The sequence below is a fragment of the Osmerus mordax genome, chromosome 13 (assembly GCF_038355195.1).
Source record: "Osmerus mordax isolate fOsmMor3 chromosome 13, fOsmMor3.pri, whole genome shotgun sequence".
NCBI lineage: Eukaryota > Metazoa > Chordata > Actinopteri > Osmeriformes > Osmeridae > Osmerus > Osmerus mordax.
Genome location: NC_090062.1, coordinates 10,114,704 through 10,136,337, shown reverse-complemented (window position 1 = coordinate 10,136,337; position 21,634 = coordinate 10,114,704). Strand labels below are relative to the sequence as shown.

The window sequence follows — 21,634 nt, the reverse complement described above, 5'->3', positions numbered from 1 at the left end:
TGAGGATGGTTGACTTCTGCAGAACACAACACAGCATCAGAGAAACCACACTCACACACATGTATAAAGTCAGCTCTGTCTTCATCTAGTGCCGTCTTTTACACGTCTGCTTTCAATGCTTCCAGATCCTCCCACAGCCCTGGTCCTCTGAGCCTCGTCTCCATGGTGTCACTGGCGTCGTCCCGGTAACGGTGACTCACATCCCTCACTGGCAAGGATTAAAACTAGTTTGGCTCCTCTGGGGTTACTATAACAACCTTGTCTTTGGTTGTTACCATAACGACCCCTCCATATCCAGGAGTGACTGCATGCCTCCTGGGAGACCCCACCCAAGTCTTCATGACATCACCACTATCAGCATCAGCCAAACCCACCACCCTGTAACCACTTTGGACCAGCACCAGGACCCAACGATTGAATGACTGCAGGAACCAGGAGCAGGGTAGCAAGGATCATTTAGAAACCTTCTGTCCCAACGCAGACAGTGTATTCTGGTAGCGGTGTGCAGAGATCTGAACCTAGAGCCGGAGGCTGACCTTGGGAGAGCTGGTGCATACATACACACGCATGCACACACGTACACACAAACATGCACACACACACGTACAGTACAAAACACACACACACACACACACTGTGTACAGAGGAGCCAGGAATGCTAAATCATCAGCCATAAAATTAGAAAGCTGTCTAATACAGAAAGGTTACTGTAATATTCCACTGCTGCTCCCCTGTCCTTCTGTGTGTGTGTGTGTGTGTGTGTGTGTGTGTGTGTGTGTGTGTGTGTGTGTGTGTGCGTGCATGCCTGTTCTCCTAGTCTGCTCAAGGTCTTGTTGTCTGGCAATGAGCTCTCCCTACTGTCTGACTGTGCAACAGTTTTACACTGACTAGACAGGACAGGGACACTGGAGACAGGCTGTGTGTGTGCGTGTGCGTGTGTGTGCGTGTGTGTTTGTGTTTGTGTACTGCATGCTGTTGGGAATCCTGGCACACAAACCAACAGGACGTCAGGTCAGCAGGCAGAAAAGCAGGGAAACAAACAGACAGGCAAGCAGGCAGGCAGGAAGACAAGAAGACAGGCAGACAGACAGACAGACAGACTGGCAAAAAGACAAGCAGTCAGACCAAGCTGCAATGGCAACGGAAGCAGATAGTCAGATAGATAGATGTCTTGTACAGTCAGCAGACAGGCCGATGTCTTGTACAGTCAGCAGACAGACAGAGATCTCCCCAGGAGCAGCAAAATCTGGGCCCAGCTGTGATGAATAGAGGCTATTAAGGGTCTTTGAAGTGAACACGTGGACATCAGACTTACATAAAACTGATCAGAAACACACAGAGCCAGAACTGATCAAATACGCACAGAGATGTGTGTGAACAGCTATGGGTTCCTACAAAATGGCCAGAGGTGACCTGTCACCATGGATACCATGAGGTCAGAGTAACAATCTGAGAGTCTAGAATGTCCATCAGGTTCTAGAACACTACCATGTGACCACTGTGTGACAGCTTGGAGAATGACATAATTGTAGAGTTCGGCACTAACAAGTTGCACTCACTCATATGCATGTGTGTGTAGTCCAGCCTAGATCTCCCAAGACCTGTAGGGTCAAAGGTCTTCCTCAGGTTAGGCCCTGATGGAGCAGCCATACTGAAGGTCACATGTGACCCTCACCAGGGTTCTGTTCTGCTCCTTCTACAGCACTACACAGGCCTAGAGTTCAACACAATAGTATGTGTGTGTGTGTGTGTGTGTGTGACCTCCCTTGGGGTTGGTGTGTGGCAAGGTAGGGGTGTGTGTAGGCAGTATCTGTCTGCATTCCTGAATGTCAAACAACACAATAAAAATAACACCAATAACAGAGAGTGGATAACAGCACAATGGCATGCTTTCCACACGCCATGCCACGCCACGCCACGGGACTCAGACAGGGCCCTCCGCGCCCAGAGGGGTGCAAGGATAGCACCACGCACTGCCAATGGAATGTTATTAAACTGTCCTCAGACACGCATCCTGTATCTGCTCTCTCTCTCTGCTCTCTCTCTCTTTAGCTCTCTATTTCTCTCATTCTCCTACTATTTACATGTGAATGATACAGTATATCGTGTTTTTTCCTCTTCTCCTTGCCTCTCCTTGCCTCTCTCTCTCTCTTCAGCTAGCCTCTCAGCCAGCCAGTCAAACAGACAGACAGACACTGTGCTCACCTTATCATTTCCTCGTATCCACTCAGCCAGAAGGACAGACCGACGTACATGTGTGTCTGACATCATGAAGCTCACCACATGGAGCCTGAATACTGCTACAACTTTCTGGACAGCTACTCTGTGTGTGTGTGTGTGTGTGTGTGTACTTGGATGGGGTTTCCTTGTTCTCAGCGTATTATCACCTGACTCAGAGACCCAACTGGAACGTAGAATGTCAAACAGAGGAGAGGAGAGCAGAAGAGGATGACAGGAAGGCAGGATGATCAATGAGGTGGAGACAGGAGAAGGGAGAGACAGCCAGAATGAAGAGATAGAGTAGAGGGGTGAAAGAGATGAAAGGAGGTGTGAAGAGATGTCGGCGACCCAAGAGATGGTGGTTGTCTCTTCGCGTCTGTTGCTAATGCAGTCAGACTGAGCTGGATGTGGAGCTCAGCCTGGTTGGTACATCTCACACACAAACCCATGCATGCTTACACGCATACACAGCATTTTGCACCTTGTTTCAGCTGTCTGGAAAACACAAGTTCTTCGTCCACTTTCCTCAGACCCAGGGGCTCTCTGCTCTCTCCCTGGCCCAGGACCACAGCTTCTCCCTGGGCTTGGAGGGCTGGCACACCCTTACACTGGTGGAGGGGGTGGAGGTAGGTGTGTGCATGCATGCATGTGCGTGCGTGTGTGTGTTTTGGAGTTTCCCCTCTTCAGAACAGCTGTGGCAGTATAAAACATCATGAACAGAGAATGTCTGACTAATGCTGTCTCCAGACCCTTTACACATGCTGAGTCTGCTGCTTAACACACAGGGCACATTAACACACATGCAGGTGAGAATGCACACACACACCCACTTAAACACATGAGATTGATAGACAGTAAGAGATAGATAGATAGAGCGAGAGAGAGAGAGAGAGAGAGAGAGAGAGAGAGAGAGAGAGAGAGAGAGAGAGAGAGAGAGAGAGACAGCGAAAGAGACAGAGACAGAGAGAACAATGATTTTATCTACCATGGACCTTGACATGTGAGCTAGCCAAGAATCTGTTGCTATGGTCACTCACACCAGTTGTCCATTTAGACCACCCAACTAATAAGTCACACACACACATTTCAACTAAGCATTGTTTAGCCTCACTCTCTCTCCTCTCTCCTCTCTCACTCTCTCTCTCCTCTCAATGAGAGACAACTTTAAAGGTTGGTCGTGACTATGGTGGCCACCATTGATTACTCTGGTGTTGGAGGAGGTGCTCAATTTGGGGATATTGATACCATCTATGGGAGTAATAGTAACTCTCTTTATGAAAAACGCGTGATCATAGCCAGATGATGTCAGCATGTCGCTCCTCACGCCCTGCTCGTTAAGCTCGTTAACGCAGGCTTGTTAGTCACGCCTTTATAGACTTTCCTCCTTGTTATGTTAATGTGTTTAGCATCAGTAAGACCAAGGGCCTGGTTCTGATCATCTCACAACCCCAAACGAGGCTGGCTCTTAATGCAGACAGGAAACTCACTGTACCCGGGTCCGGACTTGGCTTTTTCTGACTGTGAATGATGAAATGATTAAATGGTAAACCTTTGTGTACAACTTTCTTTCTCTATACATTTTTTTGTTTTACCATAGACAAGACATAGACAAGAGTTGGCGTATTTTTTTCATTATTTTTTTTCAGTGTGTGTGTGTACAAGGGGATGGGGGTTATGGGAACTAGAGTCCCAGGGAGTTTCTGGGTCCATAGGAACCCGTTGTCGAGGCAACAAGGACAGAATCTTCTCTTGGGAAAAAGAATGACCGACACTGATCATGTGACCCCAACGGAGCCACTTCCTATGACCCTAGACACACACACGCACACACACACAACAAAGTCCCAGTGTGCCCCTATAGCACAGCTGAACATGAGATGAAGTGCCCCCCTCCTATGCCTTTCGAACACATGACACCATACCAGATGTTTGAACTATCAGCTCACCCTGGCAAGGGAGGCAAGAAGGGTGGTGTGTGTGTGTGTGTGTGTGGTGGGGGTAATCAGTAGATGAAGGTGTGGTATAGTAGTTTTGGATGTGTATATCTGAACCTGAAACTAACACAGTGGTGTGATGTTTACATGAACAGATGTGTATCTCGCTGTATGTAACAGGTGTATGTGTCTGTCCCTGGTTAGCTGCAGCTGCTAGCGGTTAGCCTGCAACCCAGGGGGCCGAGGGTGGTAACTGTTCTGTTGTTGCAGTGAAGCCAGGTGCTGCGGCTTCCATAGAGACCACAAGTTCATTACCAATCTGCAGCTTTCTCCTCTCCTCTCCTCTTCTCCTCTCATCTCTTCTTCCTTTCTTTTCCTCTGTTCCTATGAAAAAGAGGAAGTGAGGTCGTGGACATGGACTGTGACCACACTACAGGAAGTGCTTGGTGTGACAGCGGGAGAGATGTTGTTTTGCTGTTGATATTTGTTTACAGATGTCTTTCATGGAGGTTACGTCACCATTCTACAGTTTTACAGCAACAGAGTTGTGTATCTGAATGTGTGTGTGTGTGTAGACAGTCAGGAAACTTAACAACTGCTGTTGTTTCTTAGTTTTATTTGGATGTGTACATGTCCAGCATGGCTTGTTAACACACTCATCAGGTGAACACACAAACGCTAACGTATCAAATCGGAGTTTCTCTACAGCAAAAAAAAAACACAACAACAACCACCAAAAGAAAAACGGAATGTTATTAACAAAGTAAAACACATTACTAAGATGAAATAAAACACAAATGTAATACCTAGATCAGCCCAGAAAGTAAAAAAAAAAAAGAATTACAATGACAGAGAATCCTGATAAATCACACAAACAAAATAAAAAGATCACAAATTTGCCATCCTGATGTCTAGTGAGGTTTAATAAAAACAGAAAACAGAGAAACAGCATGACTAATTAGCGTTACCAGGGTAGTGACACGGATGCACATGGCTGTGTAAGACGACAACAACAAAGGCTAGGGAGATGCTACATCTTCACCTCATAGTCAGTGTTACCCCTCGACATGGGAGATGAGGTCAGCTCTCTGTCTCTTAAGGCGAAAAGTGGTTTCGGTCTGGCAAGCTCAACGCTTCGAGTAAGGTGAGATGCATCGTGGGTAAAGGATCATCGTCCACTGAGAGTGTCTGGTGGCCAATCAGAACTCATCGATCGTTTTCCCCCCCACAACCCTCAGGGCCGGGTGAGATCAGTCCCAGACTTGAGATCATGTCTGATGAGGGTGAAACAGACCTCCTCTACACACACACACAAACGCAGACACACATGCATGCTTACACACACGCACGATTACCAAACATACACACGCACATCTCTCAGAGATAAGTCACGTCTCAGCTTCCAGGCCACACCCCCTAACTGCCCAGTCTGTCTCTCTCAACCAATGAGATTGCTCCAGATCAGGACTGAGGTGAAAAGGATTGTGGGTTTGACCCTGGCCTCTTCCTGCTAGTAGGAGAGGGGGATGGGGGAGACAACGATGCAGTGTGTGTGTGAGAGAGAGAGCTCCATTGTTACTGAGAGTCCCTTAGGGCTGAGCTAGAACCAAGATGGAGGGGAGGAGGTAATGAGGGGAGGAGGGTGGAGAGAGAGGTCTATAATAAGGCTAGAGCACTTGAGAGACTTAAAAAGCTGCTCATTTGTGTAAACACTCATACACAAACACACACACTAAAACACACAAACACACACCAACTACACCAAGCCCTGCTGTTTCAGTCAGAGCATTCCATATCCTCTTGCTCCCTGCATCTCTATAACGTTCTAGAACAATGCCCAATGAAAGGACGGAACCGGAGAACAAAGTGGTGCTGGCCCGTGTCCCAGTAGCTCTCTAACACCCCAATTTCGAACCATTCGGTTCATTTCGACCAGCTGTTTGCCAAACTAGTTGAAGAGTTAGCCAAGGCTAGGTTCATCCTCCCCAGAGAGACTGACCCCCATTCTCCCAAGAGAGACTGACCTCCATCCTCTCCAGAGAGACTGACCTCCATCCTCTCCAGAGAGACTGACCTCCATCCTCTCCAGAGAGACTGACCCTCATCTCATGGCTACTAGCAGGCAGAAGACACAGAAGAGGGGGGTTGGTCCTGCAGAAAGAGGAGGCCCATTTTATAGAATTGTATGGTATACTACTGTAGAGAGCAATAGTGTCATGAAGTAGTTTTCAAGGGGCTGTAGATTGCACACCTACACACACACAAGTATCAGGTTCCTGTGGTATGGTAAAATAATCTCCTTGACTTGCTGGTCCTGTCTAGCTAAACTGGGGGGGGGGGGGGCATTTAAAGGGCCATTTCAGAGATTATAGCTGGTATTGAACGAAGGCAATGAAAGGAAAGAGAGTGAAGGTAGAAGAGAGAGGGGATGAGAGGAGAGAGGGAACGTAGAGAGGAGAAGAGAGGAGGGGAGGAAGGGTGGACGTCAGACGTCCGTCCACCAAGAGTGATGGATCTGGTTCGATAGTGTTGCTAAGAGACAGCCACCGTCCCCCTCGCCCTCTCATTGTCAAGAGGAGGGGTTAGGAAGGGCTAATCAGAACTAAAAGCTCTCTCCCCCCTCCTCCCCTCGTTCTTTCCCCCAGATCAATGCAGCCTCTCTCAGAAGTAGATAGGCCTGACAATACAGCTCTTCCTACCAGCATATATCTCTCTCTCTCTCTTTCTCTCTCTCTCTCTCTCTCTCTCTCTCTCTCTCTCTCTCTCTCTCTCTCTCTCTGCTAGTCTTCCCACAGGGCAGCTTAATCACAGCAGAAAAGATCTGAAGTGTCTCAAGAGTCACTTTTGTAGTTTCATATCAAGTGTGAGTGTAGTGTTGTATCAGGAGTCTGTGTGTGTGTGTTTAGTGTTGTATCAGGAGTCTGTGTGTGTGTGTTTAGTGTTGTATCAGGAGTGTGGGTGTGCTTGTGTGTTTAGTGTTGTATCAGGAGTATGGGTGTGCTTGTGTGTTCAATGTTGTATCAGGAGTGTGTGAGTGTAGTGTTGTATAAGGAGGGTGTGTATGTGCATAGTGTCGTGTGTATGTGTGTGTCTATAGTGTCATATCAGGAGTGTGTGTGTGTGTATGTAGGGTTTAATCAGGAGTGCCTGTGTACTGTCGTCTCAGGAGTGTGTGTGTGTGTATGTAGTGTTAAATCAGGAGTGTGTGTGGTGTCATATCAGGACTGTACAGGCCCTGAGAGCGGGTGGATACAGTAGAGCTATCTGCAGAATGTGGGTCACATGACACAAGGCCAGAAAGAGTCCTAACAGGGAAAGCACCGAAGGCCAATCTCACCCGCCACCCCCGCCCCCACTCCAGTCTCTCCTCAACACCTCCCCCCTCTCATCTGTTTCCCTCTCCTCACCCTCAAGCCCCACGCACCCCAGCCCTCCACTTCCCTGTCTGTATAAGCAGACCCAGACCAGCACCAACTCAGTCTTACTGGCTATCACCCAGCAGTAATACTCCTCAGATAAAGTTTCTGGACTTCACAACCTCCTCTTTGAACTCCAACAGATGGCCCATTCCCTTCCCCCAGTCTCACTTCCCCCCTCCCTTTCCAGCTATCTCCCCCTAACTCCTGGGCTCTCTCTCTCTGAGATGAGAGGATCCCAGTAGTGGCTGACCTGAAGCTCATGCTAGGAGGTGAAGGCTCGGGTTAGCAGTGTTCACACACACCTGCTGTGTTTGAGAGCAGAAGATTAGCAGAAGAGCCTGGGGCCCTGGGGAGCTGGAGGGGCCAGGGGCTTCTCACGTTACAGTCCTGAGAACCAGGGGCCATTATCTAACAGGGTGTAACCGTTCACTCAAACACACGAGATAAAATAATAAAAGCACAACCATTTTTTGTGTCTCTCCTGCTTATGTATGTCCTCTGATCTTCTGTAGAGGGCTGAGTCCTTAGGGAGGGAGGGCGGGAGCATGGAGGGAGGGAGGGAGGGAGGGAGCAGGAAGGAGAGAGGAGAAAGTGATAAAGGACAGAAGAGAGGAGAGGGGATAGAGGGAGGACAGAGAAGGGACTGAGGAGGGAGGTCACACACCCTCCAAATACACATAAACTATCTCACACAATATGAACCTCAACATAAAACATGAAAAACAATGTGCAAACTTCTCTGGTATAAATAGAATACAGTCAACGCATTGCAGAGCACCATGGGGGTATAGTGAGTGGGTGAGTGTGGTATTAAATGTGTGTCTGTGTGTGTGCGTGTCTGTGTGTGTGTGTGTGTGTATGTACAGTATTTGTCAGTATAAATCTACTACCACATTGATGAAGGTAAGAAGGTGGTGAGGTGGAGTGGTTGAAGGGGGAGTGGTCGAAAGAATATGTTAGGGTCAAGTACAGGTCAAGGGTCAGAGGTTGTCAAACCCAGTCCTGCAAGGAGCGTTTGCAGTGGACAAAAAGGCGTGGCGCGCCCTTCCTCTGCAGAGTGTTGATAATGGCGTAGATCAATCCCAGAATGCACAGCACCAGGACCAGTGGCACGGTGACCATGATGATATTCATGGTTCGCTCCTCGCTGTCGTTCACCTTCAGCACCACATCCACCTCGTTGGTCTCCTCCTCAACTTCCTCTCGATAGTCCACGTCATTGGTGTCTGACCCCGTACCACCGGTACCCCCGGTTCCGGTCCTGTCCCGGTCTTTGTCTGTGCCGGCGTCGGGGTTAACGGGCGGCCGGTCCAGGTCAGGGTGTTTGCGTCCCGGGTCTGACGTGTCGGGGTCCACGTCCACGTCCACACTGCATCCCATGAAGTCTCTGAGGATGGACTTGGGGTAGCCCGGCTCACTCTTCATACGATGGTTATCAAACTTCCAGTACTTAGACCCCTTGTAAAAGTAGGTGTAGGCTGGAGGGGAGATGGGAGATGAGAGGTAAGGGTCTCCTTCACATTTCATAAAATGATGACGCTTTTTATCCTTGATAAAATCCTTGACGAATTAACAACCTCTAAAACACACACACGCCGCAACCTCGCTCTTCATCCTCCCACCACCTTACCTCCGTCATCGCTGAGGAAGGCCCCCTTGGGAGACGAGGGCACTGCTGATCCCCACACACTGATAGGCTTAGGGTAGTCTTTGTCTGCCGCACGTGACTGCTCGTTGAAGCGCCAGTACCTGCAGGTACAGAATGTTCACTGCTTGTTAAAGATACACAAGTGCTAGGTTGCAGGGTCACTGGTCATGCTGTCTCACAGCCAAGTAGGCAAACTAATCCTGTTAAAGGGATATTACACCTAATGATCTAGTCTTTTCGAGGTCTACCCTAATGCTTCTATTTTCCTGTGGAAACTAAACCTAGTCAGATGTATGAAGGTAGTTGCTTACCAGTCTCCCTGGAAGAAGTAGGTGAAACCAGACGGCTCCCACCAGATGGCTGTGTCGATGTTGTCGTAAGGGATGTCCCTGCCGTAGTCCACCAGCTCCTGGGGGTAGCCAGGCTCCAGGTTAGCCTCCCGGAACAGCCACCATTTATTACCTGGATGACCACAGGAACACAGGGGAATACAGGTTAGCATTTTGCTACATGGATGACCATAGGAACACAATAGCACACTGATTAGCATTTTGCACCACACTGGCAAACAAGTTAGCTGTTAGCTTTCCCTGAACAGTTATTACCTGCTACACGCTAAATGGAGAGAGATGAAGAGAGGAAAGGTAGAGAGGAAAGGTAGAAAGGAGGATCAAGGGATAAATACAGCAAGTACTGTTAAAAAGCAAATAGAGAAAGAAGGATGGTTATTGAGTGGGAAACTGAGAGAATAAATCACAACGGGGAGAGAGGGATAGAGGGATGAAGAGAGTAAGGGGAGAAGGGAGGAGGGGTGAATGGTTTTATGGTTAATGTTCCTTTATGGAGCGTGCAGAGGGGCTTTCCTTCTCCTCCCCTCCCACTCATAAACCTGGGCTGTGGAAACTGTTAACCCAGCACCACCCCACACAAGACCTGCTGATCTGCTGGCTTCCACACACACACACACACACACACACACACACACACACACACACACACACACACACACACAAGCATCCACACACAAAACATACATAAACACGTACACTCATACGTGTGCATGCATGCAAGCAGCATATAACGGTGTAAACTAATCTCTGACTAGCCATGGTTTGAGCTTAACCGGGCATTAGGGAAAGCTTGTTATGAATATGTTTTCTTTAGGGAAGGTGGAAGGGGGTTGGAAGCAAGGGGCTGTGTTTACAGTATTTAAGACATGGACGCTCTGTCCTCCATCCCTGTTTTCACTCTGGTTTAAAACGAAACCTTTCCACTCAGCATCTGTCTACAGACAGAGAGAGAAAGAGAGAAGGGCAGGGCCGATGTAACTCGCTCTCTCCATCCTTCTCTCCCTCGCCCTCACTCACAATTGCCAGATGCTGTGGAACCAGCTCTCCGTCTCTCTCTGTTTCTGCCTTTAATTCTTCCTTTCTTTCCGATGGATGGCTGCCAGATGTCAGAAGGCCTTGCCAGTGACATCATTATATTCCTTGAAGGCTTACTCCTGCCGAGCCAGCTGTCTTAAAGAGCCAGCTGTCTGATTCCTGCAAACAGTGAACTTCTCCCAGCCTCTCCCCTAGCCTCCAACCTCTCTCTCACTCCCTCTCTCTCTCTGTCTCTCTCGCTCTGTGATTGTTACCACAACATACCAACGATTGTCACTGTCAAGTGACTCTCTATCCTTCTAAACTCTAGGATGTGAAACACAACATATGTGTGAGTCTGTGCGGGTGTGTGAGTCTGTGAGTGTGTATAGTATGTGTGTGTGCATGCATGAGCAGTACCTTTAAAGAAGACAAATTTCCCATCGTGTCTCTCGTAGGCAGCATCTATGTCCCCAGGCAGGCCTCTCCAGAAGTGTCCGATGGGCATGGGGTAGTTGTCCAGGACCCGGTTTCTCCGAACTCTCCAGAACCATCTCCCCTGGTTGGACAGAAAGGACAGGATTAGCGAATCAGGTGACAGCTCTCGTTCAGCTCGCTCACCCTCAGTCCATAGGATCTAGTACAGGTATTGGAGGGCGTTTAGATTTTCAGTCCCATAGTCTGCTTGGCTGCCTACCTGTCTGTTTGCTTACTTGTCTGTCTGTCTGCCTGCCTGTATGTCTGTCTGATATTTCCTCTGCATATTGGTCTGTCTGAATGTCCTTAGTAACTCTCTGTAGTCACATGGTAGGTGTTTGAGAATGCCCTTGCCTCCCAACTCTCTATCTCTCTTTCTCTCCATCTCTTTCTGGCAGGAGTCCAGAGCCCAGAGACTACTCCCCAACCACACACACACACCCTACACCCATGAGAGCAGGGACACCAGGAACACTGCCAATCAGCCACTATAACGCCTCTATATTTAAAGTGCCTGTCCCTTCCCCACAATTCATACTCTATCCATAGTCCTCCATTCACAAACAGGCCAATAAGACGGACCCATTTTGTATGTGTTTGAGGGTGTGTGAATGTAATGTTCCCTGCTAACAAGGTGTGTTAACAGTGCTGAACGTCAACAGACATGCACAGGTCCATGTTGGCAGCCTTGTCTGGGGTTCACAAGCCGTCTACTGCTGGGTGGTCTCCCCCTAATCCAGACCTCTAAACCCCCCCCACCCCCCCGACCCATGCCAGACTCCCAGACCTTCAGCCCTCCAGACCCCCAAACTTTCAGAGTCCAGTTCTCTAGACCCTCCATCTGCATCCCTGCATAGACCCTACATTCCCCCAAGCCCCTTAACCCTCCTATGCATACAGCCAGGAGGAGGGGAGGGGCCGGAGAAGGGGGTGTAAGGAGGAGGAGGTGATATGAGGAGGAGGATAATGATGTCATTCTGGACTGGACTGGTATAAAGAACTGTAAACTGGTGAGTTTGTTCAAATCAGCACAAAACATGTGTGAGGTAGTTAACAACAAAAGGAGTAAAAAAACCCTGAGTAATCCACAATTACCTTAGTAAGCAACAACACACACATGCACACACACACACACACACATAACTAATACCACTTACTGCTTTTAAATCTAAAATGAAGGAAATGGAGGCAGGTTCCCGAAAATGTCAATGTTTTTAAATTAACCAGGTTATGTAACTGAATCAAACTTTTTTTTTTACTTGTCTCATTCTGTGTTCTTCTGTCTGTAACTATGTGTTCTTATGTTGCTGCCTGTCCTTGGCCAGGTCTCCCTTGAAAAATAGAATTTTAATCTCAATGGGACCTTCCTGGTTAAATAAAGGTTAAATAAAAATAAATAAATAAATGATACTCACACAAACACACCAACTGATTCTCACACACTCCTCTACACCACACTCCAAGCACAAGCCCCAGTCAGAGACAAAGAGACACAGAGGACAGATTTACTAAGACGTGTGTTGGCTAGCAAGCTAGGGTATCCATTAGCTATAGTCAATAGACCTGTCTATCACTGCTAATGGTGAAGCTGTGGCTTCCTGGCAAACTACTTCTGTCCTCCAGCCAGTCAGTCAGCCAGTCTGTCTCACACAATTGAGATGGATAGAGCAGAGTAAAGTAGAACTGAGCCCAGCAGAATAGAGTGTAGAATGTGGAGTAGAGTCTAATATGACCAAACCAAGACAGACAGGAAGCAGAGAGGATAAGACAGTAATTGCATCTATAATTCAGATGTCAAAATGTTCCAAGCCTTGCCTTCCCCTCTCCTCCTTCATGTCCTATCCTTGGTTGGAGACCATACAACCAGCAGGAAACAGTAAAATTAAAGTGTCCCTGTCATGACAGACAGACCATAATACAGCCAGCATAAAGCTCTAACGACCCTCCAGCTGCAGCCAGGAAGAACAGGAGAGATGGTTCCAGGTTACTAGGTTACCGCCAGGTGTGGCCCACCGATCTGACTGGCTGAGCATGCAGACGGTAGGGCTGGTAGGAGTTGTATTGCATTGTATGGGGTGGCATGGGGTTGTGTGGTGATGTACAGGGTGGTGGAGGTTGAATAGCACAGTGCAGTTCCGCAAGCCGAGCGGGCCCAGGGGCTCTCCTCTTGTTAACATAAAGTAAAGACAGTAAAGAGTTCCGTCCTGGAGGTTTACAGGGTCTGGTGGAGGCCAAGCCCTGCTCCTTATGACCCCTGCTTCCCACCAGACAACACCTGCTTCTCTCAGATGCTACAGGTGCTCCTCCTAGCCACAAACAGCCCCTCCTCCCTCCCTTGACCACCTTGAGAACAAACAACTCCCTCCTCTCCCCTCTCTCCTTCCCTCCTCCCTCTACCTCCCTTATGTTCCCCCTCCCACAGTAACTCACCTTGAAGACAAACATCTCCCCCCTCAGCATAGTGACCGTGTCGAAGTTGCCCTCACAGATGTTGGGGCCGTAGTGGTCTGGACGCTCGGTGGTGCGGGGTCGGTCCGGACGTCGAGGGGGGGTTTGGGGGGGGCGTGGCTCCGGCTTGGCCGGACGGCGGGGGGTCACTGTTGGGAGGGCCTGGGTGGGGGTGCCGCCTGGCTGACCTGGGGGGTGAGGGCAAAGACTTCATATCCATGGAACTCTAGAATCTTTGCATGCACCATACTGAATGATCAATTTCTAATTCCATCAATCTATTTATATATAGCCAGATACTTAAGACCCTCACCATAGATCTGCTGTATACCCCTCAAGTCATCCTCGGGCAGCTGAAAGTCATCTGTCTCCATCCACTGATAAAAGGGAGCCATGATGGCCATGGGGTTGTTGGAATGTTCCAGGCCCAAGGCGTGGCCTAGCTCGTGGACAGCCACCAGGAAGAGGTCGTTACCTGGTGGAGGGGGAGGGGGGAGGAGGAGTAGGAATGGGAAGGAGAGAGAAATAGACAGCACTTAAGTGTTGTCCAGAACAGTGCAAGAGGCAACTATGAGGATAGTCTATGAGGAGACTGTTCCTGACTTATCGGCTACTTTGAGCAGCTGGTTCAGACAGATATGTAGATTATGGATGACACCTCTATAACAGACACTAATGGGTGCAGATAGACATCAGTACACATGCACACCCTCAAACTAATCAAAGCATTGATGACACAGTGACCGCAGTGTCAACTTCCTCTTTCACAAGTTACATCCTGTAGAAACCCGGAGAAAATAAATGCTGATGGAAATTGTGTTGAGTTGAGACAATCTCTGGGTCGTGCTTTGAAGCAAGGCCAGGCCTGGTTGGAACTTCCCCTATGAATGCTGCTTTGTCCCGGACACAGCTTAGAGTGAACTTCAACATGACCCTTCCGCCATTTTGTGTGATGTGAGGGCAGGCTGGTTGTGGTTGGTCAGATGTCGCCCGTGACCAGCCTATCCTGAGGGTTTGGAACGCGATGATGTCACTGCTGTGAATCCAAGGATGTTCAAAATTCCTTTCCTGTCATCAGCTGAAACCATTCTCTGTCCCCAGCCTGACACACACACACACAAGGACAGCCGGCACAGGAACACACACACACCCGACACACACACACTCCTTTGACAGCTAGTTGAGGTTTAGTCCTCAGTACACTCATGTGACTCTAAAGTGTAAAAAGTAACGAGAGAGAGAGAAACCGTGGAGTGAGAGAGAGCATTAGAGAGAAAGAGAGAGGGGGTGGAGAGATTGAGAATCTCAAGGAAAAATAAAGAGGGCTTTGTGAGGTAACCGTGACAACCATGAGGCTGAGGAACTTCAAAGGGTCCCGGGATGTTAGGAGCTGAGCTCAGTCAGTCTGTCCCTCTGTCTGCCTATCCTGTTGACTCCTCAGTCTGTCTCATATGTAGCCCTCCTCTCCTCCGTAGGAGGGGGGGGGTAATAATAAAACCACAGCTGGGGTAAAACAGGGCTGGGACCTCCAGGGGGGTAACAGAATCCCCTGGTTCTGAGCAGAGGTAGTTACAGCTGGAGCAGATACAGCTGGTGTATATGAACCATACTATGATGTCATAGCTCCACAGGCTTTGAAGTTTTATGAAGGTAGCTTGTACAGTAGAACTCTGCAGATGATTATGTTGATGATGAGGTTGGGTCAGACAAACTCTGGCATGGGGGGGGTGTGGGAGGGTTATGTCAGGGGATCAGATATTCTCAATGTGTTGCAGAGGCAGTGCAGTACTAACAACTGGGCTTGACACAGTACTGTATCACATGGAGATTGATCTCCCCCCACCTCTCTATCTCCCCCCTCCTCCCCCTCCTCCCCCTCCCCCCCTCTCTACCTCCCTTTCTCCCCCTCACCTTGCAGGTTCTGGTTCCCAAGGGTCCAGGGTTCGTCAGAGTCAAAGTGTGTGTCTCCCCCCATGCCAGGCCCGGGGAAGTAGGCGTGAGCCAGGAACCCGCCCTCGCCATCGAAGGGTGAGCTGTCACCGTGGAAACCGGAGGCGAAGAAAATCATGATGTCGGGCTCCTTGCGACGGCCATATTTTATCTCCTGGTAAGGGATCTCGTCGAAAGAGAGGGGCGTGACCTTCTCCCACACCTTGAAAGCTCGACGAATCGCCTCAAATGAATTGTACTCCCCCACCTTGGGGGTGTAGTTTTGGATGCTGTGCGGAGGGGAAGTGAGAGGGGAAGGGAAGGGAGAGAAGGGGATATCGAAATAAACTAATATTTCTGCAATTTCCCAAACAATAAACTTGAGTTGATCTTGGAGTGAAGCCTTTAGAAATATCTTAAGAACATTTCTAGAGAGAACTGCAGACAGAGAGAGAGAGAGAGAGAGAGAGAGAGAGAGAGAGAGAGAGAGAGAGAGAGAGAGAGAGGGAGAGAGGGAGGGAGGGAGGGAGGGAGGGAGGGAGGGAGGGAGGGAGGGAGGGAGGGAGGGAGGGAGGGAGGGAGGGAGGGAGGGAGGGAGGGAGGGAGGGAGGGAGGGAGGGAGGGAGGGAGGGTTGTACCTGAATGTCAGGTGACTCTTGTTCCACTTGTGTCCAGTCAGAGCGTAGCGTTTCCTCCTCACATTGGTCTTTATCTGACCTCCGAACTTGTCAGGCACACCACACCTGGGTCTCCGCATGGCCCTGGAACAACACACAGGACGTTATGTTGCTGTGTGTGTGTTTGTGTGTGTGTGTGTGTGTGTGTGTGTGTGTGTGTGTGTGTGTGTGTGTGTGTGTGTGTGTGTGTGTGTGTGTGTGTATGTGTGTATGTGTTTGACATACGTGATGGTAACAGGGTCCATGGTGCCAGTAACCTCCAGGCCATAGAAGCGCTGCATGTCCCCCACAGCATTGGCCAGGATCTGGGCTGTCCTCATGGTGGACATCTGTCTGCTGGCCTGGGGGAGGTAGCCATACATCCTCAACCATGCCTGTAGAGGAGGGGGGAGGGGGTACAGAACAGTGAGACTTCTGATAGAGATAGCCATACATCCTCAACCATGCCTTTGGATGAAGGGGGAGGGGAGGGGGTACAGAACAGTGAGACTTCTGGGGGAGGAAGCTGTACATCCTCAACCATGCCTGTAGAGGAGGGGGGAGGGGGTACAGAACAGTGAGACTTCTGATAGAGATAGCCATACATCCTCAACCATGCCTTTGGATGAAGGGGGAGGGGAGGGGGGTACAGAACAGGGAGACTTCTGGGGGAGGAAGCTGTACATCCTCAACCATGCCTGCAGAGGGGGGGGGGGGGGGGGGGCAAGGGGGGGAAAGTGTGTATGTATGTGTGTGTGTTGGACTTCACCAGTGGCACAAGTATGACCAGACCACAAATCCCAGTTGGTGGGCGCTGGTGGGAGGGGGGCAGGGGGGGGGAGGAGCCAGAGAGTAGGGGGGGGATTTCCTCTGAAGGCCGCTCCAGGAGGTTAGCCTCCAAATTACTGATCTCTAATTATGTCATTAGCACTAACTACAGTTTAAGTGGATCAGATACACACACACACAACCCTGGCCTGTGGTCACTGAATCACTTGCCTGTTACAGTGGATGCAACAACTGTGACACACACACTTAAATGCACTCACACAAAACTACACGAACAAGAACAAGATTCTCCCTGAGACACACAGGGAACATGTATGGCCTGTAGTTCAGCAGAGACATTGGATAATTGGATACAAATGTGTATGGTAGTTAACCAGTATATTCTACTAGATATCCCAGTATATCTCATCTCCTACCATCTGTTCAGGCAGATACTGTGCTCACATCTGAAACACAAATTAGGGGCAGTGTGTCTATTGATGCTCTGTCCCCCCACCCCCCACCCCCACCCATATACAGACTCACACAGACTCACACAGACTCAAGAGTCCAAAATCATCCCTGTATTGGCCTTGCATGTGTGGGAGGAGGATGTGGGGAATGGGGCAGTGCTTGACCCTGGCCATCCTTCTCCCTCTCTCATGCAAAAACACCCACACACTCATGCACACACACTCATGCTTATCCACATCCCACTCATATTTATACACACATCGCACACTCATACTCTTGACCAAAAGAGTACACGCCAACCCAGGAGTTTGTGATGGTTTAGCAGGTGAAAGGGTGTGTTCAGGGAAAAGACATCCATAACAATATGATCGCCCCCTCCCCCTCTTTCCTCCTCTCTCTCTATGTAGTACACTACTGTGTAAGCAACATCCACACAGCCCATTGCAGACTGCAGATGGATGGATTTAAAAAGTGCTTCTTCTGTTCTCTGATCCCAGAGAGGAGTGGAGAGGAGAGTATGGGATGGTATGAGGAGAGATGGGATATGAGGAGAGATGGGATATGAGGAGAGAGGGGATATGAGGGGAGAGGGGATAAGAGGGATGTGGAGGAGGGAAGTGTGTGTAGGTCTATCAGCAGGTCCTTCAAGAAGACCTTGAGCCTACCTGCCAAAACCACTGCCCCCTGCACACAGAAATTTACAAGGAGTTGTAAAACGAACTAATGTGCGTGTGTGCACGTGTGTACGTGTGTGTTTGTATGTGTGTGTGTGTGTTCAGCTTGCCAGCGTCCACCACAATGTCAGCCAAGACACTAACAAATGCAGAGAGCTTTTATTTGCTGGTCTACTGCCATGTCCCCCCTGCTAAGAGAGAGGCAATGATGAAGAGAGGGGGAGGGGGGCAGGAGAGAGGGGGAGAGAGGAGGGAGAGAGGGGGAGGAAGGATATAAAACACACACACACAACGCTGTGACAGTTCAGTCACTGTGGGACCATAGTTAAGTAGAGGTCTTTGTGAGCTGTCTTGGTTACATACACACATACAAATAAATACAAGCCAACCAGCAGTCAGTCAAGCAGGAACCAGCCAACCACAGACCAGCCAACCACTGACCAGCCAACCAGGGGACAGCATCTAGCAGCGTTTCCCCTTCGTATCACATCCCATTATGCATCAACACAGCAATAAGATCCCCCTGTGCCAATGGCAATAGCCAACCACTGGGGAGAAAGGAGGAGCTGGTTGGAATGTTAAGATTGGGCACTCTGGAGATTCTACTGATAGACTGACAGACTGGAAAGGGGGTGGGGGGAGAGGCAGAGAGAGAAAGAGTAAGAGAGAGAAGGAAAGAATGGGAGGGTAGATGGAGTAAGAGACTGGGGGAGAGACTGGGGGAGAGAGAAAAAAGGGCACAGAAACAGGGAAAGAGAGAGGTTATGCCGAGGTTAAGACGGAAAAGGGAAAAGACGAGGTTGTTTCAGCAAGAATGATTGTACAGCAGCTCCCGTGTCCTGTGGACCTGATAAACCTTGTCCCATTCTCTTCTTTCCCCGTCCTCTCCATGCCTTCTTATCCCTCTCCTTCCCTTCCTTCTTCCTCTCCTTTTCTTTCTTCTCATCCTTTACACCCTCCCCCCCCCCCTTCACTCCCTCTCCCCTCACTCCTTCTCTCCGGACAAGAGGCTCCATTGTGCCATGTCATCCAGGGAGCAGCGCGGGCCAGAATGCCTCCCCTCGGTTCTGCTTGTGGCCCGTTTGGAACACAGCTGTCACACTCACATGTCACATGACACGACTGAAAAGAGACCAGGTCACTCTCTATCCCTCCCTCTTTCTCGCTCTCTCCTTCTCTCCCACTTTCTCTCTCTCACACACTCAAACAAACCTCTTGTAATAAGCACATGCTCGTACACACACTTTAGTCACACACGCACACACCTCATCAAAAGCTGGTGGCAGATTAAGAAACTTTCCTCCTCCCTTTGCAACTCCTTCTGTACCCAACCTTTTCTTTCTCTCCTACTTTTATTTACTTGTCTCCTTATATTACTATTACTTTTGCTCCTCCTTTAGTAGATCTGTTTACTAATCCTTCTACAGAAGCCCTCCCTTCTGCCTACCCACCCCCTCCCCCCCTCCCAGCCAACACACACACAAACAAAAACACACACCACTCCACCACCGCTCCTCCATATACAGGATCCTTCTACCCCAGAAGGATGTAGCATGTTAGGACCTGACACTGCAGAATGGGGTTTGGAGCTGGCTAAGGCAGGGCCAGGGGCTGGTACACAGACCCCCCAATGACTGTCTCTGCTAAGGTAAACACTGCCAGGTCACCACTACATAACTTGTGCACCTCCCACCTCCCAACCTCATACCTGGCACTGGAATGCCTTAGTCTGCTTACAAACACACACACACACACACTCCTCAGTGGTTATCCCCAGACTCCAGTGTAGGAATGTAAGCCGGAGGCATTGGGCAGTCCGCCTGCCTGAGTGTGTAAACTATTACAGGTTATTGTGTCTGTTCATTATTGTTCTTCTTGGCTGGCTCTCAAGAGGGAGGAGAGAACATCAAAACATGTATGGTACAGTGCTGGTTTATAATTAAGTATTGTAATACTTATTACTGGTTATGTCTTTGTTGTCTCCTGCACTGATAATGAGTAACTCTGTCTGAGTACTCTAACTACACGACTGATGTCCAATGAGATTGTATCACTGTTGATGCCTTAAGTGGGGGACCAAGCAGAGAGGCTGACTGGCCTCTATATAAAGTCAAACCCACAGAGAGAGGCTGAGAAAGGCTGGCTGGCCTCTAATGTCAACACAACTGGGCTAAGTGGCAGCAGCTGGGGCAAAGTCCACACACACACACACACACAGGCAGACCTATACAATAACACAAACATGCAGCCAGACCACAATAACACAAAGGCTTCACTAGTCAGAGGACCCCGGGTTGCTCACACAGCCCACATCAGCAGACACACTACACACACAGCACACACTTAGGACCAACTCAAGGTGATTGGACAAAAGTGGACTACAAAAGCGGACTACAAGACGTTTATACATTGTCACAAAGCATGGGAAATAGAGAGATGGTGAGCCAAGTGGATGCCAACCACGTTTATTTCAATAGCAGAACTGTATAGCCTATAGCATAGACATCCCCAGATCAATTAACTAACTGCTTGTACAGCTCTGAGTAAGTGTGTCAGCGTGTCAGAGCGGAAGCCACGAGGGGAATGAGTAGAGTTTGTGTGTTTTGAGCTGCCGTACGAACGTGAGGTACCGTATCTGGTCATGAAAAGGGAGAATGCGAGGTGGATAGTCTCATTTCAGATGTGCCTAAGCATAAGTGACCAGCTTTAAATGCTCAACAGCGCTTATAACTGATGGCAGTGGGACAGAAACCCAACATGCACCAGAAAGGCTGTTTAAACATTGATGAGCAACATCTCAAAGAATGCATTGTAGCTAAATTGCAGTGTCAGCAAAAATATAAATAAACGGCTATTTTTGCTTGACACTGCAATTCATTCAAGAAAAACTCACGTAACCCATGCATTTGGGTTACATGAGTTTTTCTTATGCTAGATTCATCCTTAAGACGCAAAAGTAGCAAAAGTAAACATGAAGTTGTTTTATGTAGTTGTTAGTTATTGGGATGGAGGCTTGTCGATTTTACCTCTGCGTGGAACGCGTCATCCTGTCCCGCTTCCGACCGGGGACCGCTGACCCACAGCACCAGGAGTGAAGAAAGTAATACCCGTCTCCACAGCAACCACGCCGAGATGTCCCACGAGGATGCCATCATAGTCCAGATCCCAGTCCGGTCACTGACGAGGTCACCGAAATTAACTCCTGGCTTACAGACTCCACGCGGAAACCCTAGGCGCGGAAGTTTGGGTCGGTGATTAAGTTCTGTTGACCCTAGGTCTCACGCAGAAAAGGTGAAGGGGGAAACGGCTTTGTTGACTCTGGCGCGGTCATCTAAAAAGATAACGACCTTCCCTTAAATAAGTTAATATCCACGAACAATGGATTCTCCTTCGTTAGAGGGGAGACTAGATCTGTCCCGCCCTCCGTGGTTGTGGTCTACTCTGTACTCTCTACCACTCAAGTCTCCGAGGACAACTGCAGGCTACACCATCAGACCTGAGCTGGTGCCAGAGGTTCCAAGTTCTAGGTAGCCTGTTACTGGCGGGCGTGTCCTACCTCGCCTCCAGTAGCCTAGTGTTCAGTGAACAGTGGAGACGACCTATTTACGTTCAAAGTATTAACC

At 49.2% G+C, this 21,634-nt stretch overlaps 1 protein-coding gene and 1 long non-coding RNA gene across 2 annotated transcripts; both read right to left on the bottom strand.

Annotated features, from left to right (window-relative positions):
• Window positions 1-4,755: 4,755 nt before the first annotated feature.
• On the bottom strand, window positions 4,756-7,467 carry LOC136955254 (uncharacterized). The gene is made up of 2 exons (XR_010878151.1): window positions 6,254-7,467; window positions 4,756-6,203 (listed from the first exon to the last, which is right to left on the bottom strand). It is a non-coding gene; the product is annotated as an uncharacterized lncRNA (long non-coding RNA).
• Window positions 7,468-8,132: 665 nt separating this feature from the next.
• On the bottom strand, window positions 8,133-21,181 carry mmp15b (matrix metallopeptidase 15b). The gene is made up of 10 exons (XM_067248915.1): window positions 21,038-21,181; window positions 16,342-16,490; window positions 16,078-16,200; window positions 15,422-15,729; window positions 13,824-13,985; window positions 13,493-13,698; window positions 11,006-11,144; window positions 9,533-9,683; window positions 9,204-9,322; window positions 8,133-9,051 (listed from the first exon to the last, which is right to left on the bottom strand). The coding sequence occupies exons 1-10, from the start codon at window positions 21,164-21,166 to the stop codon at window positions 8,564-8,566; spliced, it is 1,974 nt and encodes a 657-aa protein (XP_067105016.1). The 5' UTR covers window positions 21,167-21,181; the 3' UTR covers window positions 8,133-8,563.
• Window positions 21,182-21,634: the final 453 nt, after the last annotated feature.